The sequence below is a fragment of the Vitis vinifera genome, chromosome 1 (genome assembly GCF_030704535.1).
Source record: "Vitis vinifera cultivar Pinot Noir 40024 chromosome 1, ASM3070453v1".
Classification (NCBI taxonomy): Eukaryota; Viridiplantae; Streptophyta; class Magnoliopsida; order Vitales; family Vitaceae; genus Vitis; species Vitis vinifera.
In genome coordinates this window covers 7210725-7237633 of record NC_081805.1, presented here as the reverse complement: position 1 = coordinate 7237633, position 26909 = coordinate 7210725, and the positions used below count along the sequence as shown (strand labels likewise).

The window sequence follows — 26909 nt, the reverse complement described above, 5'->3', positions numbered from 1 at the left end:
ATTATTTTGAAATTAGCTTAATTTTGAAATCATACGTCACATATGGTTTTGAAACTTAAAAAGTCAATAGTTTAACACGTGAGACAATTGAATGACCATTTCAAAAATTTAATTTATGATTTTGAAATTATCCTAATTTCAAAATCACACACTACCACTTCAAGATTTTATTTCATTGATCTTGAGAATTGCATCTTTGGTATTTCATCAACCCTAAGTAGGCCCAATAAGACTAAAAATCAAAATTTTTAGTTATTTTTATATAATTATTTGGGAAATAAATGACCAATAATTGTTAGCTTTTTAGTTTTCCTATAAAAACTCTAATTATAGGTTTTAAAGAGGAGGGGGAAAGATTTCTTCAAATTCTGAACAAAGAAGAAGACTTTGAATATTGTCATAGTTTGTTTTATTTTTCTTTTCTTTATTTAATAAAACATTGTTTTAAAAGTGATTTAGGAGATGCCGTACATTCCTTATATTGAAGAATTTTGGTAATTTTTTGTTCCTTATATGATATTTTGTCATTATTATTTGTCTAAAGTCAAATCTACACCTAGATTTCACATCCATTCACCTATTAGGTAATTCAAAATGGAATAAAATATTAAAAGTTATTATAAGAATCAACTCTGAAGTATGGAACTCAAATTAATCTCATTACATCATACATTCTAAATATCAAAAAATATATACTCTTAATTCCTATAAAGCTCCATAATGTTGAATTGTGGAACCATTGAATTAAAAATCAATAATTATTTTGAAATTTAAATGGATTTATTTTAAGAAATATTTATTTGTATTTTATTTTGATTTATTTACATAAGGTTTTTTTAGATTTAACAAATAATTAATCCTTCTAGTCTAAAAACAATTAACACACAACCTTAAAATACTATAAAATTGATAAAATTATGGCAACCTTATCTTCAAGTTTCGTGACTAGAATTATCACGTATTTAGACTTTAGATGTTTCTATTATAACAAAGGTTTGTAGTCAAGAAAATGACATCGTTGTTCCATTTAACTATTTTTAATTTAAAAAATTAATTATTTTCTATTAGGTTAGATAGGTTTTTATTTTATTTATTCATTTATTTTCTTTTGTTGGATTTTACCTATTTTATGTTGAGATTTTTGTTGAAGTCGGTTACGTAAGCTGAAAATTTGAATGCTCTAAGTATAATTCTCCATATTCTAATTCCAACATTGCCAATATTGATTCTTTGTTTTGTTCAACTTGGCATCAAAACTAACAATGTCAACTACAATTTCACCTTATCCAAAACCATTAGTTTGACAACTTGTTTAGCCTCAATCCAATCCCAACATATTTTTGTCTTAATAAAAAAAGTTGCTTCTTCCAAAATACATTCATCTAGTTGTATCAACACGCATCCCAACTTGAATTCATGCAACATCAATTCAAATTGGGCACTCCACATTTGTTGAACATTTCAAACCCAATGACTCCACATAACTCTCGAAGGATTAGGTTCTTGTTCACCCACAACAGGACTTGAAATCTTAGATATTTTAATGAGAAGAATGCTTCCCCTTTGAGTTGCAAGGGTCATATCCGACATCAGGTTCGGTGATTCCAACTTTGGAATAAAGTTCAAAGGCCTTTAAAGATTCATCAGGCCCCAGTTACACCCGGCATTTCTCCCCCCACCGCCCCTCTCTCTTCTCCCTATCACCATCTTTCCGCCTCAAAATTTGACCTGTAACTCTGATATCTATCAAATGGAGAAGGCATCGGATTCATACTTATCAATTTGGAATAAAAACAATAGCCTATATAATGTAGTCGAAAATGTAAGCAACTCCATATAGAAAAACAGAGTGTCTGCTTTCAAACCCCCCAACTAGTAGAAAATGTCCTCTGAAATGTCCAACCACCATGGCAACCACAAGCGTGGTTGGTATACAACTGACAACCAACAGGTTTACGATACCACGGGGCACACTAAGCCAAGTAACTACGCTTCTGAGCGAGTTCCAGAGGCTTGGACCAGGGGTCAAATGATTGCGATCGAGCCTGCTACTGAACGTGGTAGGAATAGGATTTACAAAGCCAATGAAGAAGACGTGGATGCAGAGGCTAATCAGTTCATCAAACTAGAGCACACGAAGTTTATATGGGAGAACTAGTTGAGTGAGTCCACAGGACCACATCTATAGTCGTTATATGGGTTTCCCATCAATAAATTTGCACAGCTCATGGATGATTTCTGTGCTAAGTGCCTATCTTGAAAGTTAGGTCACGGATTATGACTTCTTTCTCTGTACCCACACCAATAAACTATGTAATGAATGGGTACTATAGTGTCTTCAAGTACTGGCTCTTGTTGTTATAGATGTTGTATAATAGTGAATGCTTTACTTCAATACAACCTGTTCTGTTGCTAAGATTAATTTCAATACAGCCTCGGTTTAGTGGTAAGGAAAAAATGGTACCTAAGATTAATTTCAGCGCAATCCAATGCTAAATTGATATCTTATAGCCTCTTCTTGGAGGGTATTCAACTTGTGCCCTTGCACCCCAAGAAGTGGGTAACAGCTTAGCTTACAAGCCCATGTTTAGGGGAAGACCAAACCAGCTAGGAAAATCGTAATTGCTTGTAATTATGAAACATAAGATAGCCATCAAAGTATAGTTTTATTTTTAGAGTTGAATCTATCAGAAGAAGATGCTGTACAACTCAAAGTTCTTCGGGTAAAATGTAACTTCAACATCTTCCAGATCTTTTGGTCTAGAAGGCCAGCCAAGTGGCCAAGGCTGATCCAGTAGAACAAAGCCCTAGAATTCAGTCTGAGGTCTACACCAAATGCTTTGCAATTAATTTTACGGTTTCCAGCTACAATAATTTACTGATAGTGACCTTTCCTGCCCTCTTGAAGCTCCCATCCGTGGGCCAAGTTGCGGGTATTGGCCTGGGAGTCAGAAGAAGTCCCCTCCACGGTAGAAGCAGCAAAATTATGTATGGTGCAAGCCAACACACATCCTCGTCTCCTATACCTAGTTTCGGCAGATTTGGCACTGATTAGAGATCGAGGACAACATTGGATGTGGCCCCCAACCAAATCAGACCCACATACTGGGATATCATGACCTGATCTGATTTGTCCACTTATGATTTGCAGCTCCAGTAAGTAATGATAACCCTCTTTCCCTAAAGTTGATATCAGGAAATCACAACAGGAATGAGATGGGATGGGATGGGATGGGGTCTCTAGCAAACCAGAAGAGGGGTCGAATCCATTGCTGAGAAAACACACTAAAAGGAACATGGGAAAAATAATTCTTTGCAAGCAGAGATCAGAAACCATACATAAGAGATGTTAAGATGCTAGCTTCAACCCCTCATTAGTTCTTTATTTGAAATCTTTTGATACTTTCATACACATACATTAAGCGGTCGCACTACATTCCCTGAGCATTTTCAAAACTAACATGAAGAGGAAAAAAGTACAAGACAAAACAAAAGTATTCCTCCAAAAACCCTACATGCCCACTTACCTTATCGTTTAGAGGATAGACCTACATAGAGGGCAGCTACTATGCTTGTTATCAAACCACTTTTCCCAGCAACCCTTGTGGAAGAAATGCTTGCAAGACAACTCACTAACCTCCTCCTCGGCTTCAAACCTACACAGACACACACAACAATCCATTGAAGAACACCATCCAGTGCCAGTGCCACTACTGCCTGCACTGCAGGCATTCTCACTCCTGCCTGCACTGCAGGCATTCTCACTCCTGCCGACACTAGACCTGCTGTGACTCAAAGACTTGAACTGGGTTACTGATACTCTTCTCTCCTTGGCATTCTCTGACATTGGTGAGTACTCTTCATTTGATGGGTCTTCCTCTAAATTGGGAGAGCTCCCATTAGCACCCATCACTTGAAGCACAGATCTCACCATATTCTTCAACAGAGCCACTGACATAACCGTGTTCATTACTAGCACAGGAAGCACACCTTCAGCTGGGCTGTGGAAATTGGAGAGCCCCATCTTCAGGAAAACCTCTCGCTCTAATTCTTCTGCCCAATTTCCAAAAGAAACAGTGAATTGAGAATAGTGAGAGAAAAAGAGTATGAGAGAAGGTAGAGCTATAAGAAGCAAATTCAGTTTTCCCAACACAGCTTTAGACTTCACCAACTTGGGGGGCAGCTGATAAATATGGGTGGCTGAAGCCAACCCAAATGGGAGTTAACCATGGTTGAGGAAGAGGTAACCAGGGGTGTGGACGGAGAAGATACGTGGCGACACGTGTAAGGTATCTGGAAGACATATCGATAAATAAGAGTAACTGATTGTGGTGGGCTTTTCACAGAAAGAAAGGGGGGTAATTTTGAGGAAGGCACGTGTCCAAGGAACTTTGGGACTACCAATTGGGAGGCGCCTGGTGGGGATTTCAGTTGGGTGGAAGTTTCTTGATTCCCGGGAACGCGTAACGTCATGATTTGTGGAGCTTACTTATCATTTACACTAAATTCCCGCGTTTGCTTTTGGCGTCACTCTCCCATCAATACCATTATCATCACTCTCCCTCTTTTTCGCCTACCACATGACGCCTGTTGAGTACTAGGTTTCCTTCCACTTTCCTTGTCCATTCTTTTATAATCCCATCTTCTTTCATCGGTTGCTAATTGGCTTTATATTTTTTTTCGAAAAAAAAAAAACATATGTAACTTTGAGCCAAATAGAAAAATCAGGGAAGTCAAATTTTGAGGAAGGGCGCACATTGATGATTGATGTTATAGCTTTTAAAACTCGTACCCATGATGAGAAAGCGTCAAGGTGGGCTCAAGATTTGAGAATAAGAATGGGTAATTTGGATGGAATCTCAGCTTTGAAGCATTCGCCCTCAAACGTTGACTGTCTAGTACACACACATGGAACGGAACCGCCGATCACACGTACCAACAGTAACCAGGAATGTGAAACACATTGGGAAGCTAAAGTAATCTACTGCACAGAAGACAACGTGAATAATTGATGGCCGCAGAGTGTTTTTTAGGGCAGAAAACGGCACACGTAGGCTACCTGATGAGCCACCTATACCATTTATCAGTCAATGGGATTTAGAGCAGACTTTTGAAGCGCATGGTCTTCGGTTGTTTGGAATTGTTAGATTGCTTTCCATTGTAGTTGAAGAATCAAAAAATTCTTCTCCGAAATCAATTGTTTTATAAAGAGGATAAAATTCACTCACCTCTCACATCCCTTGAAATTTGAGTATTCAAATTAATGACACGCAAATGTATTTAACTCAGACATGACCTTACAACATTAAATATCTTAATTTGAGTTTTCATGTTTTGTTGATTTCAAGATATACGTCCATAGGAGATGAATTTGCATATTCCCAGGATTGCTAGCATTAACTTTGATTCATATTTCATCTATAATGGCCCATGAAGGAGGAACTTTCTTGCCCATTTAATGTCTACATATCAATGTGTGAAAGAGAGAACAAAAATGAATAGACGATGATAGAAACGAATAATTGACCTTTTTTCTCTTTCACCTGCCACCCGGGTACCCATTCACTTCTAGCAGCATGGAAGATCAAAGCACTCTCATCAGTAACCTCTGGGATACTAAAAAATGATTGCTATTATTAAATAAAATAAAATAAAATAAAAAACCCTAAGAACAGTGGTAATTATGATTGTATACAGGTCAGCTTCTGTGAGGGTCATCCCCTAGTCAGCTGTGGAATTGGTAGGATTAATTCCCATCTCCTTGTAATATGCTTTTTCGGCATTGGTCATGCGAACTCGAAACATGGTCCACTCTTTTTTACACCTCTCCCTCACCTGGAACCAATAAAGACAGAAATATCCCGTAAACAATTATTGGAATCACCAATTAATGCAATACAATAACAACTATAAACCCAATAAAAAATAAATTTAAAAAAAAATAATAATAAAGAAATCATGTCCAGCATTTTTGTAAGATGCAGTATAAGGTTCTTGCATTTGAAAATTTGATGGCACTAAAGAAAATTGAAGATACATGAGCACATGAAAGGAAAGCAGGAGACAAGAGTCTGTATGCATAATGTTAGCTCTGCTATAAAATGGAAACCGAGTATGTTGTGAAGAAAAAGGTGTAACTAACCCCTTGCCATGGTGCCTTCCCATTCTCCGCTTGCCCCTATAAAAACATAGCGGTTAATCCAGTATTCTATTTCATAGATCTTTTCATTACAAAACATTTATATAAATAAAAATGTAGTAGAAAAGTTTTCTGAAGATGATTTACCTGGTTCCCAAGCGAGGGAACAGTTTGATGAACGATCCATTGAGAATCTACGACTCCAATTTTCTCATGGGCAGGCTGTTTCAAAGACGAGGAAGTTCCAATATGATCATGCATGCTAACAAACAAATAATATGAGAGTATTAGAAGTAGGCAGACATAGGTCAGTACCTCTACACATCTTCTGAGAGCAAAGTCAAGACCCCAACCATGTACCAGGTCATTCTGCAATTCCCACAGAAAGGCACTTAAACTTGATAGTAACAGGTCAACTGGAGCAACTGAGAACTTACTAATTCTAAATTTGAGGATATATATACCTGAAGCATATGCCACACACACCGCCATGCATCTCTAGAAAATACAGGAGCCATGATCTCAACAAACCTGCATTTGGAAAAGAAAAACTAATAATTTTGTTTCTAATCCATTGTCAGACCATGCAGGAGTGGGAATGAACACAAAAAATAACAATAGTACTGCTCAAAGCTTTTCATACGCTGCACAGGGAGGCAAATGTGGGTTAGGGCACCAGCCCGGTTTCTCCTCTGTTTCTCTGGTAGAAAAATTGGGGAAAAACAAGGAGAAAAGGTCATTCCATTAATCTATAATAAGTAACAAATGAAAGGGAACTTTGGTGTTAATGTTTATTCTTACTTGTGGACTTCACGATCACCTCTTCTCTTTGTCATCTGCCATGTTAACCCTTTATTAGGTTCTAAACCAGGTTGTGAAATCTCCAAGCCATATTTCCTCACTAGTCTTATATATCTGGAATTGGAAAATGACATAAGTTGGGTAGACTGAAACACAAATGCCATAAAAAAGATATTTATGTCCAACACTCACTCTTCTGCATTAAAATGCTCAACTCCTAGATCTTCATCCCAGATAAATATATAGTCATATGGCGCCACAATGTCAGGATGCAGAAACCTTTTGGCATACCACCTAGGACAAAATTGCAAAGAATGAAGTTAAAAGAATAAAACAGACCATAGCTTATTGAAACCTACCAGAAAAAGTGAAACTTCTGTTCAAAAATAATCCTTTGCAGAAGCTCCTTACCATTTTGTTTGTCTCCGAACGCTCACATGAATGGCCCTCTTTGACCACTCAAATTCATCCCATTCAGTTGTTCGACCATCATAATGAAATAGAAGGATGGTAAAGTCCTCAGAGAACTGCACAACAGACATTTAGTAGCAGAAGAGAGACAAATTTAGTAGCAGAGAGGAGAGGGGGAGAAATCAACCTTTTTAACTGCTGCATCGACATTTTTTTTCTGATCATAACCAACAGTAAATGTTACAAGATACTTTGGTTTGATAGTCAGGTCCTGCCAATGTAAACTAGATCAATACCACAAAGTTAAAATCAGAGATCACAATATTCTAGTATGTCAACGTCAGAGATATCCAAGCATCCATCTATTAGAATTGAAGAGCAAATATCAAGCAGCAGCATCCAGACTAAGGAGAGATACAAGGTAAAAGTATCCTTTTCTCTTTCTGTTCCTCTCTCTTACTATTACTTGTAAACTATACAGACTCACACACCTGACAAAGAATTCCTGATTGTCTAGATTCGACATACATTTAATGTAAGGATGGTGCTACATACATCACTGCTTTTACTAAATTTTCTACTACCTGCATATACTGTGATGATTGAATATGGAAAAAGTGATCAGGATGCATTGAATACAAAAGTTGTGCATCCTTCAATCACCACCTGACACCCAACAAGGTGTAGAAGTGATGGTGAATGAGATATTTTCCTTAATGTAGTACATCTTTCCACATTACAGAGATTGCTTTCTTTATCTCTTGTATCCACTTTCATTCCAATTTGCATCTATCACTTGAAATGCTCAGGGTGCATGGTGGAGATAAGTTTCTACATGTGCCATCTTTCTTGTTTTATGCAATTATTTATATTTCATAGCCTATATTCTAGCTCCCCTGTGACCTATATTGCATGGGTTTGGGTGCAATGCATGTCCAGGTGTCCCAAATTTTAGGATACAAGAACTCAGTTGAAAGGACCTCAATACAAGATATGGGTACTTGGATACAACATAATGAAGGGAAAAAATCAATTAGAAATCAATCAGAAGCAAACATATCCCTGATAAGGACCTCTATCTTTCTCTCTTATTCCTAAATATTCTAACAAACCAAATTCTTGTCTTCTTTCAATGTGATAATCCCAAAGAAAAAAAAACACTGGGTAAAAAACAATTGAAAAACAAGCATTCTCATATGAAGCAAAATAGGTCTATCTGACAAAGATCCCATACACATACACATTTCATATCCCCATACAAACACACATTGAGATGCTTTGGGACACCCTTTGGGTGCCTCTTTCTCTTTATATTCAGGAATGACAGTTTGCAAGGTCTTAGGTGTCATTAATATCACTGTCACACATCAGACAGCTATTTATCATCGCTCCCTGGTTCCAATGACGAAAATTAGCATCCGCCTTATAACAAGCAAACAGAAAACTATTATTCTACCTATCACAGCAGACCACATGATAGATTTTATGAAGTTTAAATTATAGGACACTCAAAACACCAATGCAATAGAAGTTCTAGAAGAAAATCTGAAGTTCAACAGTATAGCACACAGCATTGATCATGGAAGATACATACCTCACTAGGTTTACCCCACAATCTACGGAGGTAGAAGTCTGACTCAGCTGCAACAATGCCTGGTGGTAGTCTTTCTGCACCCCGAGGATTTGAAGGGGCCCAAATCTGCATCAGAATCATAAATTAGGATGCTATTATTTAAGCTATGTTAATATGCATCATCTAATACACACACAAGGAAAAAAAAAGTGCTTATATATACTAGGATCATGTTTACACCTACCTTTCCTCTCTCAATGTGCACCTCATTGAAAAAATAAACAGACAAAGGTGGGTGTATTTAACACACACACACGCACATATATTTATATATATATATATATATATGGAGAGAGAGAGATAAGGTTGAGGCAGCAGCTTGCTGACAAAGAAATAAAGTAATCCAACTTTAGATACCAGTATGCATGTATACATAGAAGATGGCCAACTTTTACCACCACACCAATATTAATCACACAAAGAGATGCAAAAAAATATATTATGAAAGCCTTCCAGTTAACAGAGTCATAAGCTTTTTATCCCAAGTGGCCTCATGCTTTTCACCCAAAATCATGTTGATGCAAACTGGTGAGAAACCAATAGAGAAATAATTTCATAGAATCCCCACTCGCTTCCCCAGTTTCATCAATGCACCTGGCCATCTTTTATATCTTTTCAGTACTTGGACGATGAAAGAACTGATAAGCAGTTGTGTTTATCAGCATTTACACTCCATGAATGCAAAGCATTATATGGCTTCCACCAACATTTTGTTTCATAAATTTCCATATACAATGCCTTATGGAACGTGCTTGGTCTTGGAAAAGGAACAAGAGCAATGGTGCTCATAAAACAACAGAGGAAGGCATCCCACTTCTTCCTCGATCAAGAAAATGTTATTTGAGTGATTTGCCAAAGCAGGGGAAGGGAAAATCAACCACAACCCAAAACAACAATAATGATAATAAGAACAACAATAATGAGCATGTTGATGACATCAAATGTAGGGCTGGCAACAGAAAACTAGCATGAGGAGAAAAGATGGAAGCAGAACATTTCAGAAGAAAAGGAAAACAAAAGAGGAAAAAAAAATAATACAAACAAACAAAAAGAGGCAAGGTGTCTACTTTGTTTCAATATCATCCACAATTCAACCATCTTTGCATCTTAGAACTGGATGTTCACAGGTAGGGCACTCATGCCAATACATTCATAAGTTCCTGAATCCATCAGTATGGCATGCTGGATTCTACTGGATTCTACAACTGAGGAAATCTTTTTTTCATAATCACAACATCCACCAACTGTTCCAGGCATAAACATAACTGTCGAATCACAAGCAGGAACTTACAACAGTAGGTACACACAGGGTAAAGTTAAACTTTAATGGATAGAGTGAAGGTAGGACTAGGTAGAAGATGAACAAAATGACCATGACAAAACCATCATCACATGGTTCAATCTCATGGCCATGCATAAAATGCAGCAAATCCCCATCCACCAGCCAATCATAATAAAATCACCACAAATGCAACTAGTGTGCAGTGCATCCCCGTCCACTGGACAATAATTATAGAGTCATCATAAATGCTACTACACTAGCAATATGGCAAGCTGAATTGCACAAAACCTGATATGTATTATGCTTCTGCACCAAAATACTAAATTTTCTCTTTTGTTTTATTTTTTCCATTTTTTCAAGGCAACACATAAACGATAATCAATTGAAGCCATCTAACAAAATAGACAGTTCTTGACCAAGGCAAAGGCACTTTGTTAGTTTATTCAATTGATCTAGGAATTTTCTAATGTATATGTCTCTCATCAGCATATTGGAATATGAAGAAATTTAGGTTGTGTTTGGTTCCTGGAAAGTTTGAAGGAAAATGTGAGGAAAAGAAAATAGAAAGGAAAGGAAAAGTAAAGAAAAATAGAAAATAGATTTAAAGTCAATAAATTATTTTTATATACCACTTCAAACTTTTTTCACTCATTTAACTTTTCTATATAAAGATTAAATAATTTAAAAATATACCAATTTCTTAGTAATTTTAATTATATTTAACTTTCTTTCATATTTTCCATAGTAAAACCAAACATAAGAAAATCATTTTCCTTGGCATTTTTTTTTTCTTTCCTTAGTACTTTCCAATAACCAAACATAACCTTAGGAAGGTTGCATTATAACTTAGTTAACTAGACCAATTAATTAGATTATGATTTGATACTAGAATATTTCAGAATCATTTTATAAAATCCATTGCCTTGTGGGATAGTTGCTAAAAGTGTACCTAGGCCCAAGGCACAGTAACTCGGCTGTAGCACCTTGTTGGAGAGGCACACCTTATCTATTCTTTTTCTTTTTTCTTTTTTTGCTCCTTTTTACATGTCAATTCTTGAAATTTATGACTGAATATTAAAATTTTTACGCAAGTGCATTATTCTTTTGTTTGATACTTCTTTGTAATGATTGGGATCTTGATTTATTTATTGCCTAAATTGGAATTTTAGACAATACTTGATCATGGATAAATATATTGCATTCCCAAATTTACAATCTTTTATAAAATTGACATGCACCCTAGGGTTTGCCTCACTTCGTTCAGGTGTGCAGCTCAGATATCGCCTTGCACCTAAAACCTAGAAGACCTTTGAGCATTGGGTATCTAGATGAAATTCACATGATTCTAGTTTTATTTCTCATTTTCCTACTCGGCATCAGCATTAACCCCATCTGCATTTTTGTCAGTTGTCAATCTAACTCCCTATGTGTAGGTTGATGGCTACATCTAAAGGGGTTAGTCTGACATAAACTCGTTGAAACCATTCCTGGACAGCTTAAGCTACAAGGGTATGTGGTTATTTAACCTTCTACAATTCTGTTGAGGCTACATAACACCTAAAACAGTAAATAACTTATACCACACCTTCATTGAGTTACCACTAAATGATATTTTCTTAAGAACATAAAAGGCTAGTTTGCTTCATGTAAAAGGAAAACAACATCCTCTTCTTCCTGTCAGCAGTAAGATTAGAAATTTCACTTAACCAATGGTACAAGTGTCTTATAGTGTTCTTTATTCATAAAACATTGAACCAGCTTTTCTATCTGCAGTAAAGATTACAAAAATCCCAAATGGATTTACGTGATAAATGAGAACCGCATGGTTTCAGAGTCGTAGCTTTGGCCCAGGTTAGAGTTCAAAAGTGATTAAATTCAAACTTAGTCTTTAACAGTAACAAATTTTCCAGCCATATAAAACTTGAAAGTCAGGACTCTTTACTCGTGACAGGTATAATGAGAGGAGCCATACCTTTGAGGTGCCATTTAAATTTTGAGCTTGTGTTCTGTTGTACTTTGCAGAAGACAAAGCATCCAACAGTGCTTGGGTTGAAAAGCCTGAACTTTTGTCCCGAATGTAAGCGATATCAACGTTGGGAAGAAGGCTGGATGGGAGATTCAGCTGCCAAAATTTGACATAGTGAAACAAGTTTAATAACTCAAGCAATATTACAACAAGATAAAATAATTAGCAAAACCATGAACATAACAGAGAGGAGACAAAACAAAAACAAAAAACTAAGAACAATGCAATTGTACCTTAGTTATTGACAAAGTTGGAAAAGATATTCCTATTAGAAAGCCAAAAACAACTCCAACAGAAATTGTTACAATAAGCCTCATAGTCTCATTTGGTTTTCTAACAATTACACTGCAACCAAGAAGAGGAAACCGTCATATAAAATTGATTTGATACCACATATATCTAAGCAAAATCCTAGGGAAAAAATGAGCTCTTTCTACTAAAAGAAGAAACAGGAAGTTCTCAACCTGCGTCCAACATTTCTCATTGTATTTACAATCTTCTGTCTCTATCTTCAAAACAAGAGAAGCTGCAATATAGATAGAAAGACCTGCTCTGCATTGTTTAATAAATTGAGTGTCAGTACGTCAGAAAATAAAGAGAAACCCTCATGACTGGAAGATGGACCTAACATGACCCAAAGTTTTTGGGTATGCAACTTTTGAATCTAAATGAAAGTTTATGAGATGATGAAACAAAAGAAGAGTTAAATTGCAACTTCAACAAGGAAACATGCTCATAATTCTACAGAAGGTGCCCAAAATTACAGCCAATTTGGTATTAGAAAGTGGGTCTTTATGAAGCACATATAAACTGCAGAATTTAATCAAATACTTAGATAAAAAAACCCACTCAGAGACACTGCTAGGTGCTAAAAGCTGACCTTTTCATCCCTACCAGAAAATATTTGCTCTCAAAGGATTAGCACACGTTCATGTGAGACCCTCAAAATAATATCTCAATCTCTCCCCATACTGAATTTATACTACAAGCCTAATAAGAGAGGTGTAACTCAAGTCCCAAATAAAAATAATAACATAATGAGTATAATGTTATTATACTCTGTAGACATAAAAGGCTCCTAGATTGGAAGAAAATCACTCATCAACACTACACTCAGACCTAGCTAGAAGCAATTCTTCAAACTCCATATGAATGATTAAAGGAGCAAGTGACCATGTCCTTATTCCTCCATATCCTCCATGAGAAAGCAACCATGTGCCCCCTTTTGACAGTAACAACTTTAATTAGCAGACACAAACCCCAGCACCACACAGGCAAGTAACGGCATGCCCTCTTAGAATAGCAATTACAACTCAGATATAACAACCCGAATCCCAGTATCCTATCAGTATAGTCGGGGGAAAGACAACCCGCATTTGCTTACATTCAAAGATATTGAATTAAAATTCCAATAACTCAAGCATAAAGTCAGCTTAAAAACTGATAGACATTCCTGATTATTCAAATCAGTTTTGTGAATTAATGTAAATCAACTTCGATCTTCGATCCACAATACAAAATGATACGTACATCAGAATCTACCAGTTTAGAAAGGGGTCATATCGACCGAATGTTAGTTAAAAAGATTATAACTGGAGTCGATAGGAATCAAATTTTCCACCTCCTATCGACGTCAGTAAAACTTGAATGATAAAATATGATTGAAACTGGTTCGGTTTTTGAGAAAGGCCAAGACAAGAAAGGAAGAATAAATGATGCTTCATATTGCTCTGGTTCCCAGAAAACGAACAATTCAAAAGGATTCATGATCTCCTCCTTCCCTTTTCCTGCATTTTCCCAGCAACCAAATGAACTCAAAACATACCCAGCAGGAAAATCACGTTGAACAAAGGGCGAAGAAGACGACCAAGATCCGGCGAACTGAAAGCATAAAAAGCTCCGAATCACGAGAGTCCTACAGCTTCAACTCTTTTTAAAAACTTCGTGACGGGCTTTTCGAAATCTCCCCAAGACACCAAAAGACAAAAGGGAAAGCTGAAGAAATTAAATAAAAAAGAAAAAGAAAAGGAGAAAACGAGGAATTTTCTGGAGAAAAGGGAATGAATAATTTTCTCGTGAACTTTGGGAAATCAAAGATTCAAGATTAGTATTATATACGGAAAAGAAAAAAGAGGGAAAAGGGACAGGGTTTGATTAATTTGCTTAAGAAACATCTTTGAATATACTGTTATTACACACTAAACCGCCGAACCGCCTTCAAGATTAGACTAATTACAGTCCTAATAAGTGAACTTTTAGGACTAATAACAGAAATCATTTTTGACTTTTCTCTGGGGGGAGTGGGGTATTGACCGCCTCAATCCTACCACACTCATGACCCCATTTCATTTATGGAATTTGACACCTTCCCCATTTGCATGATTTGTTTTACTTGGATTTTATAATATTTTAAATTTTTTTTAACTTGGGAGTCTAGTGGGAAAGGAATGAGAATGATACCTTGTTGGAAAACGGTTCTCTTTTTATAAGGGAATTAATGCTATTTAGTATTTATAGAGAAAGTGGATACGAAACGAGATTTCATGGTGTCATTTATTATAGGCAAACACACGACTGTTTAGGTTATAGAAACTGCAATACGGGCAAAGGCAGAATCAGAATGGTAATGGAGAGGAATCAGAGGATGAGGTTGGGTTAGTAGATATGGTCGGACCTCATCTTTCACTCCACTTGGAATATATTTGTTTGTTAAATTACCACTTCAAGGTTCACAGTAGTGGAATGTGACATGCTTCCAACTACCATTCACTCTACCCACCACTGCTGGTTCGGCAAGTGAAAGGGGTTTTTTTTTTACCCTATTTCAAAAAATGGAAGGAGCATTGGGCCATTGGCCAGCTAAGTGAGTTGGCCCATGAAATGTAGATGGAGTCATGGAAAGACCTCATTCCAGAGCTTATGTTTTTTTTACCACCCTTTTTACTGTACATTTAACATCATTTACAGTGGAAGCATCACCAATTTTTCAATTTCATGCCGTAGTCCACAATCCAATGTCTGGGTGTTTCCTTGAAAATTAAGGAGTAGACTGCGGTCAGTGAATGCTAATAATGTGCTAGTGTTAATAGATTTTGAATGAGGTGGTCAAAGTTAGGTTGGATTGACTTGTACATGCTTCTCTCGTTCTCCAAGCCTTCAAAAGAATTGTTGCTATGGTTGGCTTCTAACTTGGAAAAAATATAATGTGGACTTCTTCAAAGCAATGGAGATGGCTTCAACGCGTTCAAGTGTTTGGCCGGTGAACACCATCCATTGTGGGTTGGGGTTGGGTGCACCACCTTGGACCCCTTGACAGCGATGCATTCACATCCTCATTATTTATTCATTTATTTGATTTATGTTTTATTATATGACGAAGTAAACAATTGGGGGAGCGTGACACGCTTCTCCTTTGCTGGCCAGCGAAGTGGGCCATGGCCCACTACATGGTGGTCGGTTGGGTGGGAATTGCTGGTTTGCAGTGGACTGGAAGGGCTGAAACAGACAAGGCCCATACCAGTCGAATACAACCACACGCTGGGAAGGCTTGGCTTCTCAAAAGAATATGCGAGCCACCAAACATACCTAACAAGCAAAACTTCATCCTGAGCTCAACTACATGATCCAGTCAATCAGAATTTTACCCCCAAGCCAGTTTTGCTTTAGAATCAGTCTACACGATTCTCACAAACAGCAAAAAGCACGTACATTCTTTTTCTTTCCCAGTCAACTAATTCATTCTTCAACGCTGTATTCTGCTTGTTATAACATCACAAACAGAGTTTATAGTATCATTAAACAGTATCTATCAACTACTGTAATTTCCAGTAAACTCTAAAAGCTTGTTATTTACAACAATCTCTTTTGGCTGCATATGCAGCAATAAGAATAAAGCAAACTATACAAAATCCCCACAAATAACAGATAAAGAGGATGCATTGAACCGGCAAAAACTCACTGCATCTGCCAACAACTCATTCTTTGTCATTTCTCAAACTGGACAAAGAAATTCGTTTTATGTTTAACGGAATGGCCTGTATAGCAGACAGTCCCAGTTTTGTTCTAGGAGCTATTTAGATCAGAAGCAGCATCAAGAGAAGGTAACAAGATTTTTACACGAGTGCCACCAGCTCCAAGGGCAGCATCTGTAGAACGTGGTGATATGACATGGACAACACAGCCATAACTCTCAAGTATCTCACAAGCAACAGTCAGGCCAGCAACAAAGTTCCATGTCATGTTGTCTTCAAGCATATTGTCTGAGAAGAGATCTGCTCCAAATGGTGTGAGAGAATGCATCTGTGTCTGCAAGCAAACATGCCCCATAAAATAATTCACATGCCTAGCAACATAGGTCAAAATCAGAGTAGAAGCAGACACTGAAAGGCTGATGTTTGGGGTGTGAATCCCTCTAGTCATTCCACATTTTTCACTAGCAGAATCTAACTCACATGGAAAGAATAATCAAGTTTCATATGCCACATTAGTCAACTCATGCCAAATCATCATTCACAGGTGCTAGAAATGTCAAAGAAGTTGCTCAAGCGTGAAAGAGTAAACTGGAGCATACATGACTCTCAATTTCAAATATAAATGATAGCATGTCAGCTGCCACCTTGGTTCTCTATTTACAAAGGAGTTTTGGTGCAGCAAGAGACAATTTTCTTCTCAACACACTCAAATAAAACGGCTGTGACATCATTTGACAAACCATAAACCAAAGCTGGGAAGAACAACAGTAGTGGGTCATTTCATAACCATCAACAGTAATTTGACAGTCCCCAACACACACACACAGACAGAAAAAGACTAAAAAAAAAAAAGGGTGATGCCTAAGATCATAATCAGGATAAATTCTTAGCCAATAAAACCCTCAATCCCCTATTAAGTTGTGGAGAATGTCTTCCTCTCCTTACTATCCTAGTGCAATTCTATCCCTATAAGAAACTATTCCTCAAACCACAGATATTTTTACATAGCATTATTATTTTCCTTTTTTTTTTTTTTGGAGGGGAAAAGGGTGAGGAATGTTGAAAAAGTAGAACTTCATTGTCAAAGCAAGAACTAATGTACTGTGGAGCAACAGCAAGCTCAGAGCCCACACAAGTCAAAAACCCCAAACGGCATTATGAACAAGAGACGAACCACACCCAACAAGTACAAAGGTCATTAATAACACTGACAGCTATATTTGAAAGAGGAAAGCAAGACAGCAAAGCATACATACTCACACACACTTGGGTAAGTTTGCCATAATTACCATGTAGTGCATATCAGGCCCATCATCATCAATCACAACAAAAGCACCACCAGCTGGTGTTCCAGTAGACAATATCTCAACCTTTCCCCCAACACGTGTACGCAATAATGCACCTTCAATTAAATTGCTCAAAGCTTGTCTCAGAGCAGGTTCTTCAACAGCAACTTGCAATGTTTGTGAGCGTCCAATTAGCTCCACCTCACGTTGTTGCTTATGAGCAAGAGGTTTAACAGCCCCAACCAAATCTGCCAGTATATCATAAACATTGCATGGTCTTCCTGACATAAACAAAGACATAAGCAAAAGGGAACTTCCAAATTAACAGCAGAAGAATATAACAGAAATTATCATGCATACCAGCCAAAATAGGAGATTGATTGGGGGTTAGGGGTAGGTCTAAGTTATAAATAGTTCATAGCGGATTGGTTTTTTGTACTTTTTACTCATGACCATGCAGAAATAAGCTATAAATGAATTAAATGTCAGAGTTAACCACAAATGTTCCAGACATCTTACATTGAATTCTACTGCCAGGAAAGCAGGATGCTATTGTCCAGAAAAAGTTCCCAAAAAAGACCGAATAATTGAGAAGCTCAATGCGGAAAATGAATACTACTTGTAAAATGACTTCATTTTGCAATAAGAATATAACCTGAATTTTTTCTCAAGATATGACCACACAAACTAAGAAACAACAAGGCTATTTGGTCGAAAGGACACAATCTTTTACACCCTGCTAGTGACTTGAATGTCAATGTTTGACATGGGAGTGGCACCATTACCAACAGGAATGGAATACTGGTGTTTGAGAGTGAATGTGAAGTGGTCAGTGACTATGATATTGGTGTTTGAGATGGTGTGGCATCATTATTGTTAGGACAATGAATCTTCATTGTATGTTGGCAATTTTATTCCAATTTATTTTCTGGCTTAGATAATCTTTTTAGATAGTGACTTACTCTCTATTAAAGATTCAAGGTTACCGCTCGCTTAACCAAAAGGTCACAAGTAAGTTTAAAAAGGTTCGACTTATGACAAGTTAGGTATTCAAAGGGTTAAGTGGATCGGTTTCCTTTTATTGAACTAAAAAACTTAAATTAATTTATTTTGAAAAGAGGTTGGACCGCTTGAGTGGTGGAACAACGCTCAAGTGTTGGGACCGCTCAAGATCCCAAGGTGCTAGAGCAGTGTTTAAGTGTGCTCAAGCACTCGTACAAAATATGGCAAAATATTTTTGGATATTTCACGCAAAAATGAGTTTGAAAACTTTGCAATATTGATCCCCTAGGGCTTTTATGCCTATATCCACCCTGTTATAACCCTTCTAGGGTCAAACACTTTTCATGGGAGTAAGTTTACCTTGCCATACTATTCCCAATCTCTCGTTGAAGGATTCAAATCGTTGAATCTAGGGTTGTTCAAAGACCTACATCCCTTCAATGGGATTGAAGCGTATTGACTAGAGTGATTGGAGATTGCTATGTCATGGACGTGGATCAAGTTGTAGGTACTGGTCAGTAAGTTTTAGGATAAGCAGCCACATAAATCTATGTAACTTGAGCTCGAATAATAGATTAAGATTAGAGGTCTTAGACCCCATGGTTTTTTATCTCCACAGTTAGTGTGAGGGTTTTCCACATAAAAATTATTGAGTCTCGTGTATACTTATTTGTTTGTTTGAGTATTTTGAGTATTTTGATTATTTTGATTAGCCATGATATCTCACATGTTTAATTGGGTTAAAAACTCAACCACCTATTGGAATTCACCCATTCACCCCCCTCTAGGTGTTACCCTATGGGACTTAGGTTTTACAATTACCAACAGGAATAGAAGTATGCATGAACTGACGCACATAAGTGATAAGACAATCAACCAAGCATATGCCTCATCGATGACGGTGTAAACTGCCCCTTCCTTATATGGCATTGAGTCCATCACTCAATCAGCTCTAATCACCAATTTCAAGAGAAATTTCCCGAAAATATTAAAAACCATAGAGAAAACATTTTATACACCTCCATGAAATGCTTGAGAACTAACATGTTTGCTATCAAAATATTTTGTGAAGGCTTGACAAGGAGATTTCTCACATTTTCTCAACTTATACAATTCTATGTGAGACCTATCACAATTTTGTTTTCTCATTTAGTGTCCTATCACAATTTAGTTTTCTCATATAATGTCCTATCACTTGCTACACATTCCAATACAGTTCTTGTGTTGAACTTCTTGTATTTCTTCCCATTAAATTCTACATAATTTCTAAGAGTGAAACCTCCTATATTTTACAGGACACATTTTCCCTTTTCCTTCCTGTCTCATCATGTCCATCAATGATGAACCAAATGAGTAACACAGGCACATTAATCGGTAGAACATTTTTAAGGAAGGATTTCAAAAATAAGTTTGTTTGAAACTGAAAAGACATTGAATGTTCTATCATCAATCAGCAATTTTCCTCTTGAATCATGATATAAAAAACTAAAAGGCTTTTTACAATCATGACTTATAAAGTAATTAAAAAAAAAAAAAAAGACTTTGGGCGAAACTAACCTGATGCCATGCTGTGATACACGTGCAAGAGCAAGAGGAGGTGTAGGCATGTCTAAATCATTGGCTGCAGAAGTTAAAGAAAGTGGTTCACCAGATTCTTCTGCCTTACTACTGGAAGTTTCCCTCCAAAAGTTATCTGATAATTGATTAACTGAATCAGCATGGGCATAAGTTGATTTGTACATTTTCTTCAATGTTTCCTCATTGTATCGCACTATATTAGCCTGGAATATTTTCACAAGCTAAAAAGTTAGTTTATTAATTCCTTTAATAAAACAACAAATTGGAAGCAACAAATAATAACATGGAGAGGAGAAAATAAAAAGGGCTTAAGAAATTCAAGTTGATCAATAATCTTAAAATAAGCTAGTGAGTTATGATTTAAACTGCAATTGGGATGAAGACTTGCAAGATGACTTGAGAAAGTGCATTCTGTCAAACGACAGTTTGGAAAGAAGGAAGCTCATTCTCAACCTTGGATGGAAAAAAAAAACCCACCAACTAAACAAGAATAACACATATAAAAATACATATAAATGTAATTATTACATGGAAAATATGATTTTTAAGAGAGGTAATGCAAATTCAGACAACCAGATGTAAATAAGTTATGAAACAACTATTTTGCACATCAGCCAGCTGCAAATCCTATTCAGCAAGGTGATTTTGTGAAACAAATTGTCGAATGGTTATAATGAAGTGCCCATTTAAGTAATTAAAAGTTAAATACCTGTTTTAATTTTGAATTTAAAAACAATAAATATTAAATAATAAATAATAATAATAAAAGATAAATAAATGTTCAAAATCTGTGATCTGTGATTAGAATGCTAATTTCTCTTTATGCATGCAGCAGGACCACTTTGGCATGAGGCAAATAAGGTGAACAGGTGAGTTTGAAGTCATAATCAAATATTGTGTGAGCTTTTCTTATTTTCCTGGAGGGAGGCATTCTTTTGTGCAGACACAGAACCCTTATGACATAAGGTAAAGGGGTGAGTTTGAAGGAATAAACAAATACGATGTTAAGCTTTTCTTAAGTTACTGGAAGAAGGGAGAGGGAGGGACAGACACACAGAGCTAGTGTTTTTCGTCCATGTGGCAGGAACCCTTTGCCATAAGGTGCAAAGGTGACTTTGAAGGCATAATCAAATAAGGTGTGGGCTCTTCTTAAGTTCATGGATGAAAGATAAATAGATAATTTATATTAGAACATAAAAAATAAGATAAATGGGTGTTTAAAACTTACACTATGTGATAAGAATGTTATTTTCCATTTTTTTTATTTTTTTTCATGCATGTGGCAGGACCCTTTTGCATAAGGTGAAAAGCCAAGTTGGAAGGCATGGTTAGAATCCTCTCCAATGCATAAAATGATAGGAGATCTACAATTCTCCTCTCAAATTAACGACAAGTCGCATATTCCCAAACTTAAGGCTTGAAAAAAAGACTCATTAATTCTTTCTTTAAAAAATCTATATATGTTTTATTATTAACAATTCAATTAAAAAAATTTAAAAACTGAATTTTAGAATAGAAATAAATTATTATTTTTACAATAAATTGAATAAGAATTAAAAGAAAAAACTATATTTCTATTAAGTTTGAATTTTATCATAAAAAAACAATTCAAGAAATTCAATTTTTATATTGATTAATTTAAAAAGAAATTAACAACTTATTTCTATATTTCACATTTTTTTTATTAGGAAAAGCTTGACAAATCAATTGATCAATAAAAAATATTAAATCTTAAGACAAAGAATAAATATTTTGTTTCTTTTATTTATTTATTTTTAAATATTCAAAACATTCAATTTCTGTATTTATTGAATTTTTTAAAAACACTTTGCTTTTTTTATTTCAGTATTTTTATTAATAAGACAAATAAAAATAAAAATAAAGTAAATTAAAATTAATATTTTATTAAGGTTTTATGTTTATTTGATTATTTTAATAGTAAATAATCAAAGATAATGTATTTTTTTACGAAAAAATTGATGAGGCATCTTCTCAAACTATAGATTTGGGAATCTGCCACAAGTCATTTTGAAGAAGAGTAGCACATCTCTTATGATCCTATGCATTGGATAGGATCCTCACCCTAAAGGCATGATCAAATCAGGTGTGAGCTTCTCTTAACATCTCTGTGTGTGTGTGGGCGCACGCGTGTTAGAGAGAGAGAGATTGTGCCTTTGTCAGGTGAACAGCATCCTGCAGTTGTTGAAGGGCATCTCTCATGCGATCACCTTGCACCACTATGTCTTCAACAATATCATTAGCAATCTGCAAAGACATTGATGCTGTTAGCTTTCACATATAAACGCAACATCCAAACAGGGAAAAAAAGGGAGGGTGGGGTTGGTGGTGTTTGGTGGTAAAGCTTAAGAAGTACATCAATGCACACAAACCTCACTTCTCTTCATGTGAAGAGATAACATTTTACTTAAAGTTCGAATACTGGAAAGAGGACCACGGATCTGTGAGAAATTAAAACAGAAATGAGAGCAAGATTCTCCAAATTAAACCAAACCAAAATAAAAGATCAGTAAGACAACTTACTTGCTCAACCAAATCACTCATCCTGACATTATTTTGCCAGGATGATTGTTGGAGTAACATTGCTTTCTGTAGAAGAAATAAGCAAGTTAGCCAGAATTTTTTAAATGATCAAAGTCCATGAAAAATGCAGGGAGGAGGAAAACCTCAGCCAGCAGCACATGTAAGCTAGTCATCCAAATTAGAAACAAGCTATACGCATTCAAAGCCAGTAATAACACAAATACTCCACTAGAGATCAGGGAAACCAAAATGATAAAAAAAGAAATTAGATGGACTAGTCAAGGGAGTTGCTTCTAGTGACTATTAACCTGGACTTTGTTAATTGTAATGCAGGAATAGAATGAAAGAATATTATACATCAGCTGGCGGTGTAAAAGAGTTTAGAAGCTCAATATGACGGCTCAAGACACCACAACTTAGGAATTGAAGGTGGTGCCCATGTGATTAAAGATGAGCAAGGGTGTTGTATCACTGCAAGAGCTCACATGTCCAGCAAGGTATCTGTCATTGTGAAAGAGTGTGCAGTTCTTTGTGAAGATTTGTGCACAGCATTAAACTAGGGCTTCAGGGGCCAGGAGGAGGAAAACAACTCAAAGTTATCATTGAAGTTCTAAAAGGAAAAATTTACAGTTGTCATCGAACATCAGCATCTTGATCAGTGATATTAAATCCTCGATTATGCAGTTTTAAAATATGTCTTGATCATGCTCTAGTCAAGCAAACAGACCAGCAGATAGCTCAGTAAATATGGAGCAAAGATTGGAGACGACTCATGTTTGACATTGGAGAATTCCTGGGATTGTGGGTAGAATAGTTAAGGAGGTTATGAGATTATGAGGATTGTATGTGATATCTCATACTCAATAGGAGAATAAGTTTTTGCACTATATATGTGGTGAACTCTTATTTGCACTATATATGTGGTGAACTACTATTAATTATGTAAACACATTTTAAAGTCATGTGGGCCCTTGTTGGCCCAAAGGAAACAATATCTAAGAGAGAGAGAGGGAGAGAGCCATTGCAAATGAAATTAGAGTCATTCCTGAACCCCCAATATCTGGCCCGCAATCCCATGGAACATAACAATTGTCTGCATGAGTGTGTGTGGTGTGCTCATCTTAATGGTATTAAAGCTGTGAAAATTTTCATACATTACAGAAGAAGATATTTGGAATCTACCTGATCCATAACATAAGCCATTGCTAGAGAGCGAGAAATGTTGATCGCATTTAATCTCTGCTCCTCGGTAAACTTGTAAGATTTCAGTCCTTCTTCTTCTAGAGCCTGAATTTCCCCTAACTTCATATCTGATTGCGGAGGCAAAGCATAAGATTCATCGGGAGAGGTGCAATGTGTTACCGGGTGCCTTTCCCTTTCATCTTCCACCATTGGAAGCTCAGCAACCAAAAACCCCACAACAAATGGGTGTTTGACCATAGGAAAAACCACAGCTCTACACTCTGGTATAACTTCTGCCTACAATTGAAATTAAGACGCACTCTAAATCAAGTGAATCTTCAACTTCTACAAACAACACTCACCGAAATGTCAATTAATATTCAAGAATCATACTTGTTGATTAGAGAGGGCAGCTTCAGCCACTCGAAAGCCTGTCGGGATACTAAAATTTCCAACTAATATCACAATGTCAGCTCCATTAACTCCTGGATAAAAAGTAACTCTACGCAGCTCGAGACGATCCATAACATAACTACCAGCTGGCCTTACATAGACCTGCATGGACATATCTTACCAATTACTCTATCATATCTTACAACCATTTAAGTCAAAACAAACCAAGTTTCCGAATCTGAACATTAGCCCGTTTGATTGCTGAGAAGACCTAGGAAACCAAAAGAAACTCGGAATTCCAGTTTCCTCGTCAAGCAAACGGAGAGTTAAAGTATACACAACTGACCGAAAGCAGGGCATTGGGATCAACGATTCTGTGAAACAGGTCCAATTGCTCGAGACAGAGTCTCTGAAAGTCCGGGCTGGGTAGTACCAGGCCGTTCTTTTGATTCTTCTCGATCCTCTGGATGAAATCGACAGGAGATGTGGAAGCTCTGCGTATGGCCGATGCCACCGCGGAGGCCGAAGCAACCATGGCTCCCTCAGTTTCATCAGAATCAGTGAGGCTGTCATGACGAAGCGTCTTAGAGTTGGAGTTAGGGTTTTGGAGCTGGGAGGTGTTGTTGGCGAGTGAATTGGAAGAGTTGGTGAGAATGAGTGGCTTCTGAGTAAAACCGTTCGGCCTGCAAAAGCTGTGGACTTTGTGGTTATTAGGGCAGACGAGGAGATTACAGTTGCTGGAGGTGGTGTTGGAGCCGGAGTTACCGACGAGGGTCTGGGGCGTAACTGCAGAGAGGAGCATTGTTTTCGATCAGACCCCAAATGGAGTGAAAGCAGTCTGGGCGAAGGCTTCGGAAATAACCAAGAGCTACCGACTTAAACGACACCGTTTCATGAAAGTACAAAACGCTGAGCCATTTCCACCCCACAAAATAAACGTCGTTGAAACTTGAACCCCACCCAAAACGCACCGTTTTGTTATTTGTAATTGGATAGAGTAACCTTCACCACAAAACGGTTGAGTTTAATAATGGAAATTATTTTCCAATTTTTCAAAATTGAAAAAAAGGAAATTATCTTATAAGTATTTTTTAATTACTCCTTTATTATTTTAAATAAATTTTATTATTGTAATTTGGTAATTTGACAAATAAGATAAAAAGAAAAAAAATTAATTAAATGCATTTTATTTAATATTTATTAAAATTTAATCGGTAGAAAAATCCTCCTAATCCTCAAGCGGTTCATAATTGTTTCACAATTAGCATTCTAACAATCTAATATTTCTTATAAAAAAAAATCATTTTTTTCTATTATAAAATTTAATAGAAACTCCATTAATTGCCTTGATTAAATAAAAAAATTAAGTAAAACTAATACAAAATTAAAAACTAAAAACATTAAAATAAAATATTGATTTCCTATTATAAATTTATCACTTTCTAAATATTTATCTTTTTTATTTTTTTTATACATATTTTCCTACATCTAATTCTTCCATTAATTTTTTATTCTATCCATAATTTTTAATGCAAATATAGTTTGGAAAATAGCACCTTTTCATATCTTCAATTTGTTTAACAAATCTCTTATCTTAATTCTATTTCTCAAATTATTTTTACGACTTAATCTTTACTTATTTTTTATTTTTCATGAATTCATTATCTTAATCTTTTAAGGTTTAACACATTCTTTTATTATTTATTTTTAAGTTTAATTTTTTTAATGTTTTCACTTTTGTTAAATTTTTTTTTTCTTAAGGTATTTTATTTTAACATATTTTTTATTTATGAAATTATGGTATGAGTTTTATAAATTTTTTAGTTCACATTTTAAGTACAACTCTACTAAATTTTACTTTATTTTATAACCTTAACAAATATCTAAATATGGAAAATGTAGAAGAAGAAAAAAAAAATTATAAAGCATACATGTGAGTGAATCTGGTAATGATAGCAATTTGAAATCATTTTTTTAGAGCGAGATATTAAATGTTTGGTAACATTTTTTAAAGTTTATTTTTTAAAATTACTTTTTATTCCTTAACTTTAAAAACACGATAAAGCTTTTATCATAACTTGTAATGGTTGATAATAATGAAATTTGAAACTTTGTTAAGGATGTTGGGATTGTTTCAAGATAAAGGATGATAAAAAAATTCGGTTGTTTTAACATTAATAACATATGTTTTTTTTTATATATATAATATGATACTCAATAGATGTTATTTGTCTTATTCAAAAATTTTATACACGTTTAACACAAGTTAAATTTTTTTGACTTTCTTATTGCAAATTTCAAATAAATATTTTTCCAGTTAAATATGAATTTATATCCCTTTCCACATCTTTGCACTTAATCTTCACATACTTTTTGTTTTTTATGAATTCTTATCTTAACTTAAAACATGTAGAAGAAGAAAAAAAAATTATAAAACACATGCATGAGTGAATAGGGTAATGGTAGCAATTTGAAATCATTTTATTTTTTCAGAGTAAGAAATTAAATGTGTGTTTGGTAATTTTTCTAAAACTTATTTTTAAAAATTGTTTTTTATTACTTAACTTTAAAACAATTTTTAAAAACAAGTTGTTCATATTTTTCTTTTATTTTTAAAATTTGGTGAAAATAACTTGTCCTTGTTCTCAAAAAATTATTTTTTAT

At 35.6% G+C, this 26909-nt stretch overlaps 3 protein-coding genes across 5 annotated transcripts; all 3 read right to left on the bottom strand.

Moving 5' to 3' along the window:
* Nucleotides 1-3355: 3355 nt before the first annotated feature.
* On the bottom strand, nt 3356-4733 carry LOC100852957 (probable E3 ubiquitin-protein ligase XERICO). Its single transcript, XM_010652188.3, has one exon. The coding sequence runs from the start codon at nt 4022-4024 to the stop codon at nt 3536-3538; it is 489 nt and encodes a 162-aa protein (XP_010650490.1). The 5' UTR covers nt 4025-4733; the 3' UTR covers nt 3356-3535.
* Nucleotides 4734-5387: 654 nt separating this feature from the next.
* On the bottom strand, nt 5388-14550 carry LOC100243914 (uncharacterized). Of its 3 annotated transcripts, none has more exons than XM_010652201.3 (15): nt 14043-14550; nt 12757-12844; nt 12526-12637; nt 12239-12388; nt 8946-9050; nt 7539-7622; nt 7352-7467; nt 7133-7234; nt 6941-7054; nt 6783-6839; nt 6604-6670; nt 6455-6508; nt 6287-6361; nt 6143-6178; nt 5388-5835 (listed from the first exon to the last, which is right to left on the bottom strand). In XM_010652201.3, exons 2-15 carry the CDS (start codon nt 12774-12776, stop codon nt 5722-5724), a joined length of 1206 nt encoding a protein of 401 aa, XP_010650503.1. In that variant the 5' UTR covers nt 12777-12844; nt 14043-14550; the 3' UTR covers nt 5388-5721. The 3 variants fall into 3 exon arrangements, with proteins under 3 accessions (XP_010650503.1, XP_010650498.1, XP_059595528.1); XM_010652196.3 differs by having other exon boundaries at nt 14118-14547; XM_059739545.1 differs by having other exon boundaries at nt 13914-14091.
* A 1533-nt stretch (nt 14551-16083) lies between these two features.
* LOC100249068 (chloroplast sensor kinase, chloroplastic) lies at nt 16084-25091 on the bottom strand. The gene is made up of 9 exons (XM_002282360.5): nt 24592-25091; nt 24246-24407; nt 23853-24149; nt 22671-22736; nt 22520-22588; nt 22302-22394; nt 20109-20332; nt 17553-17826; nt 16084-16597 (listed from the first exon to the last, which is right to left on the bottom strand). Exons 1-9 carry the CDS (start codon nt 25045-25047, stop codon nt 16355-16357), a joined length of 1884 nt encoding a protein of 627 aa, XP_002282396.1. The 5' UTR covers nt 25048-25091; the 3' UTR covers nt 16084-16354.
* Nucleotides 25092-26909: the final 1818 nt, after the last annotated feature.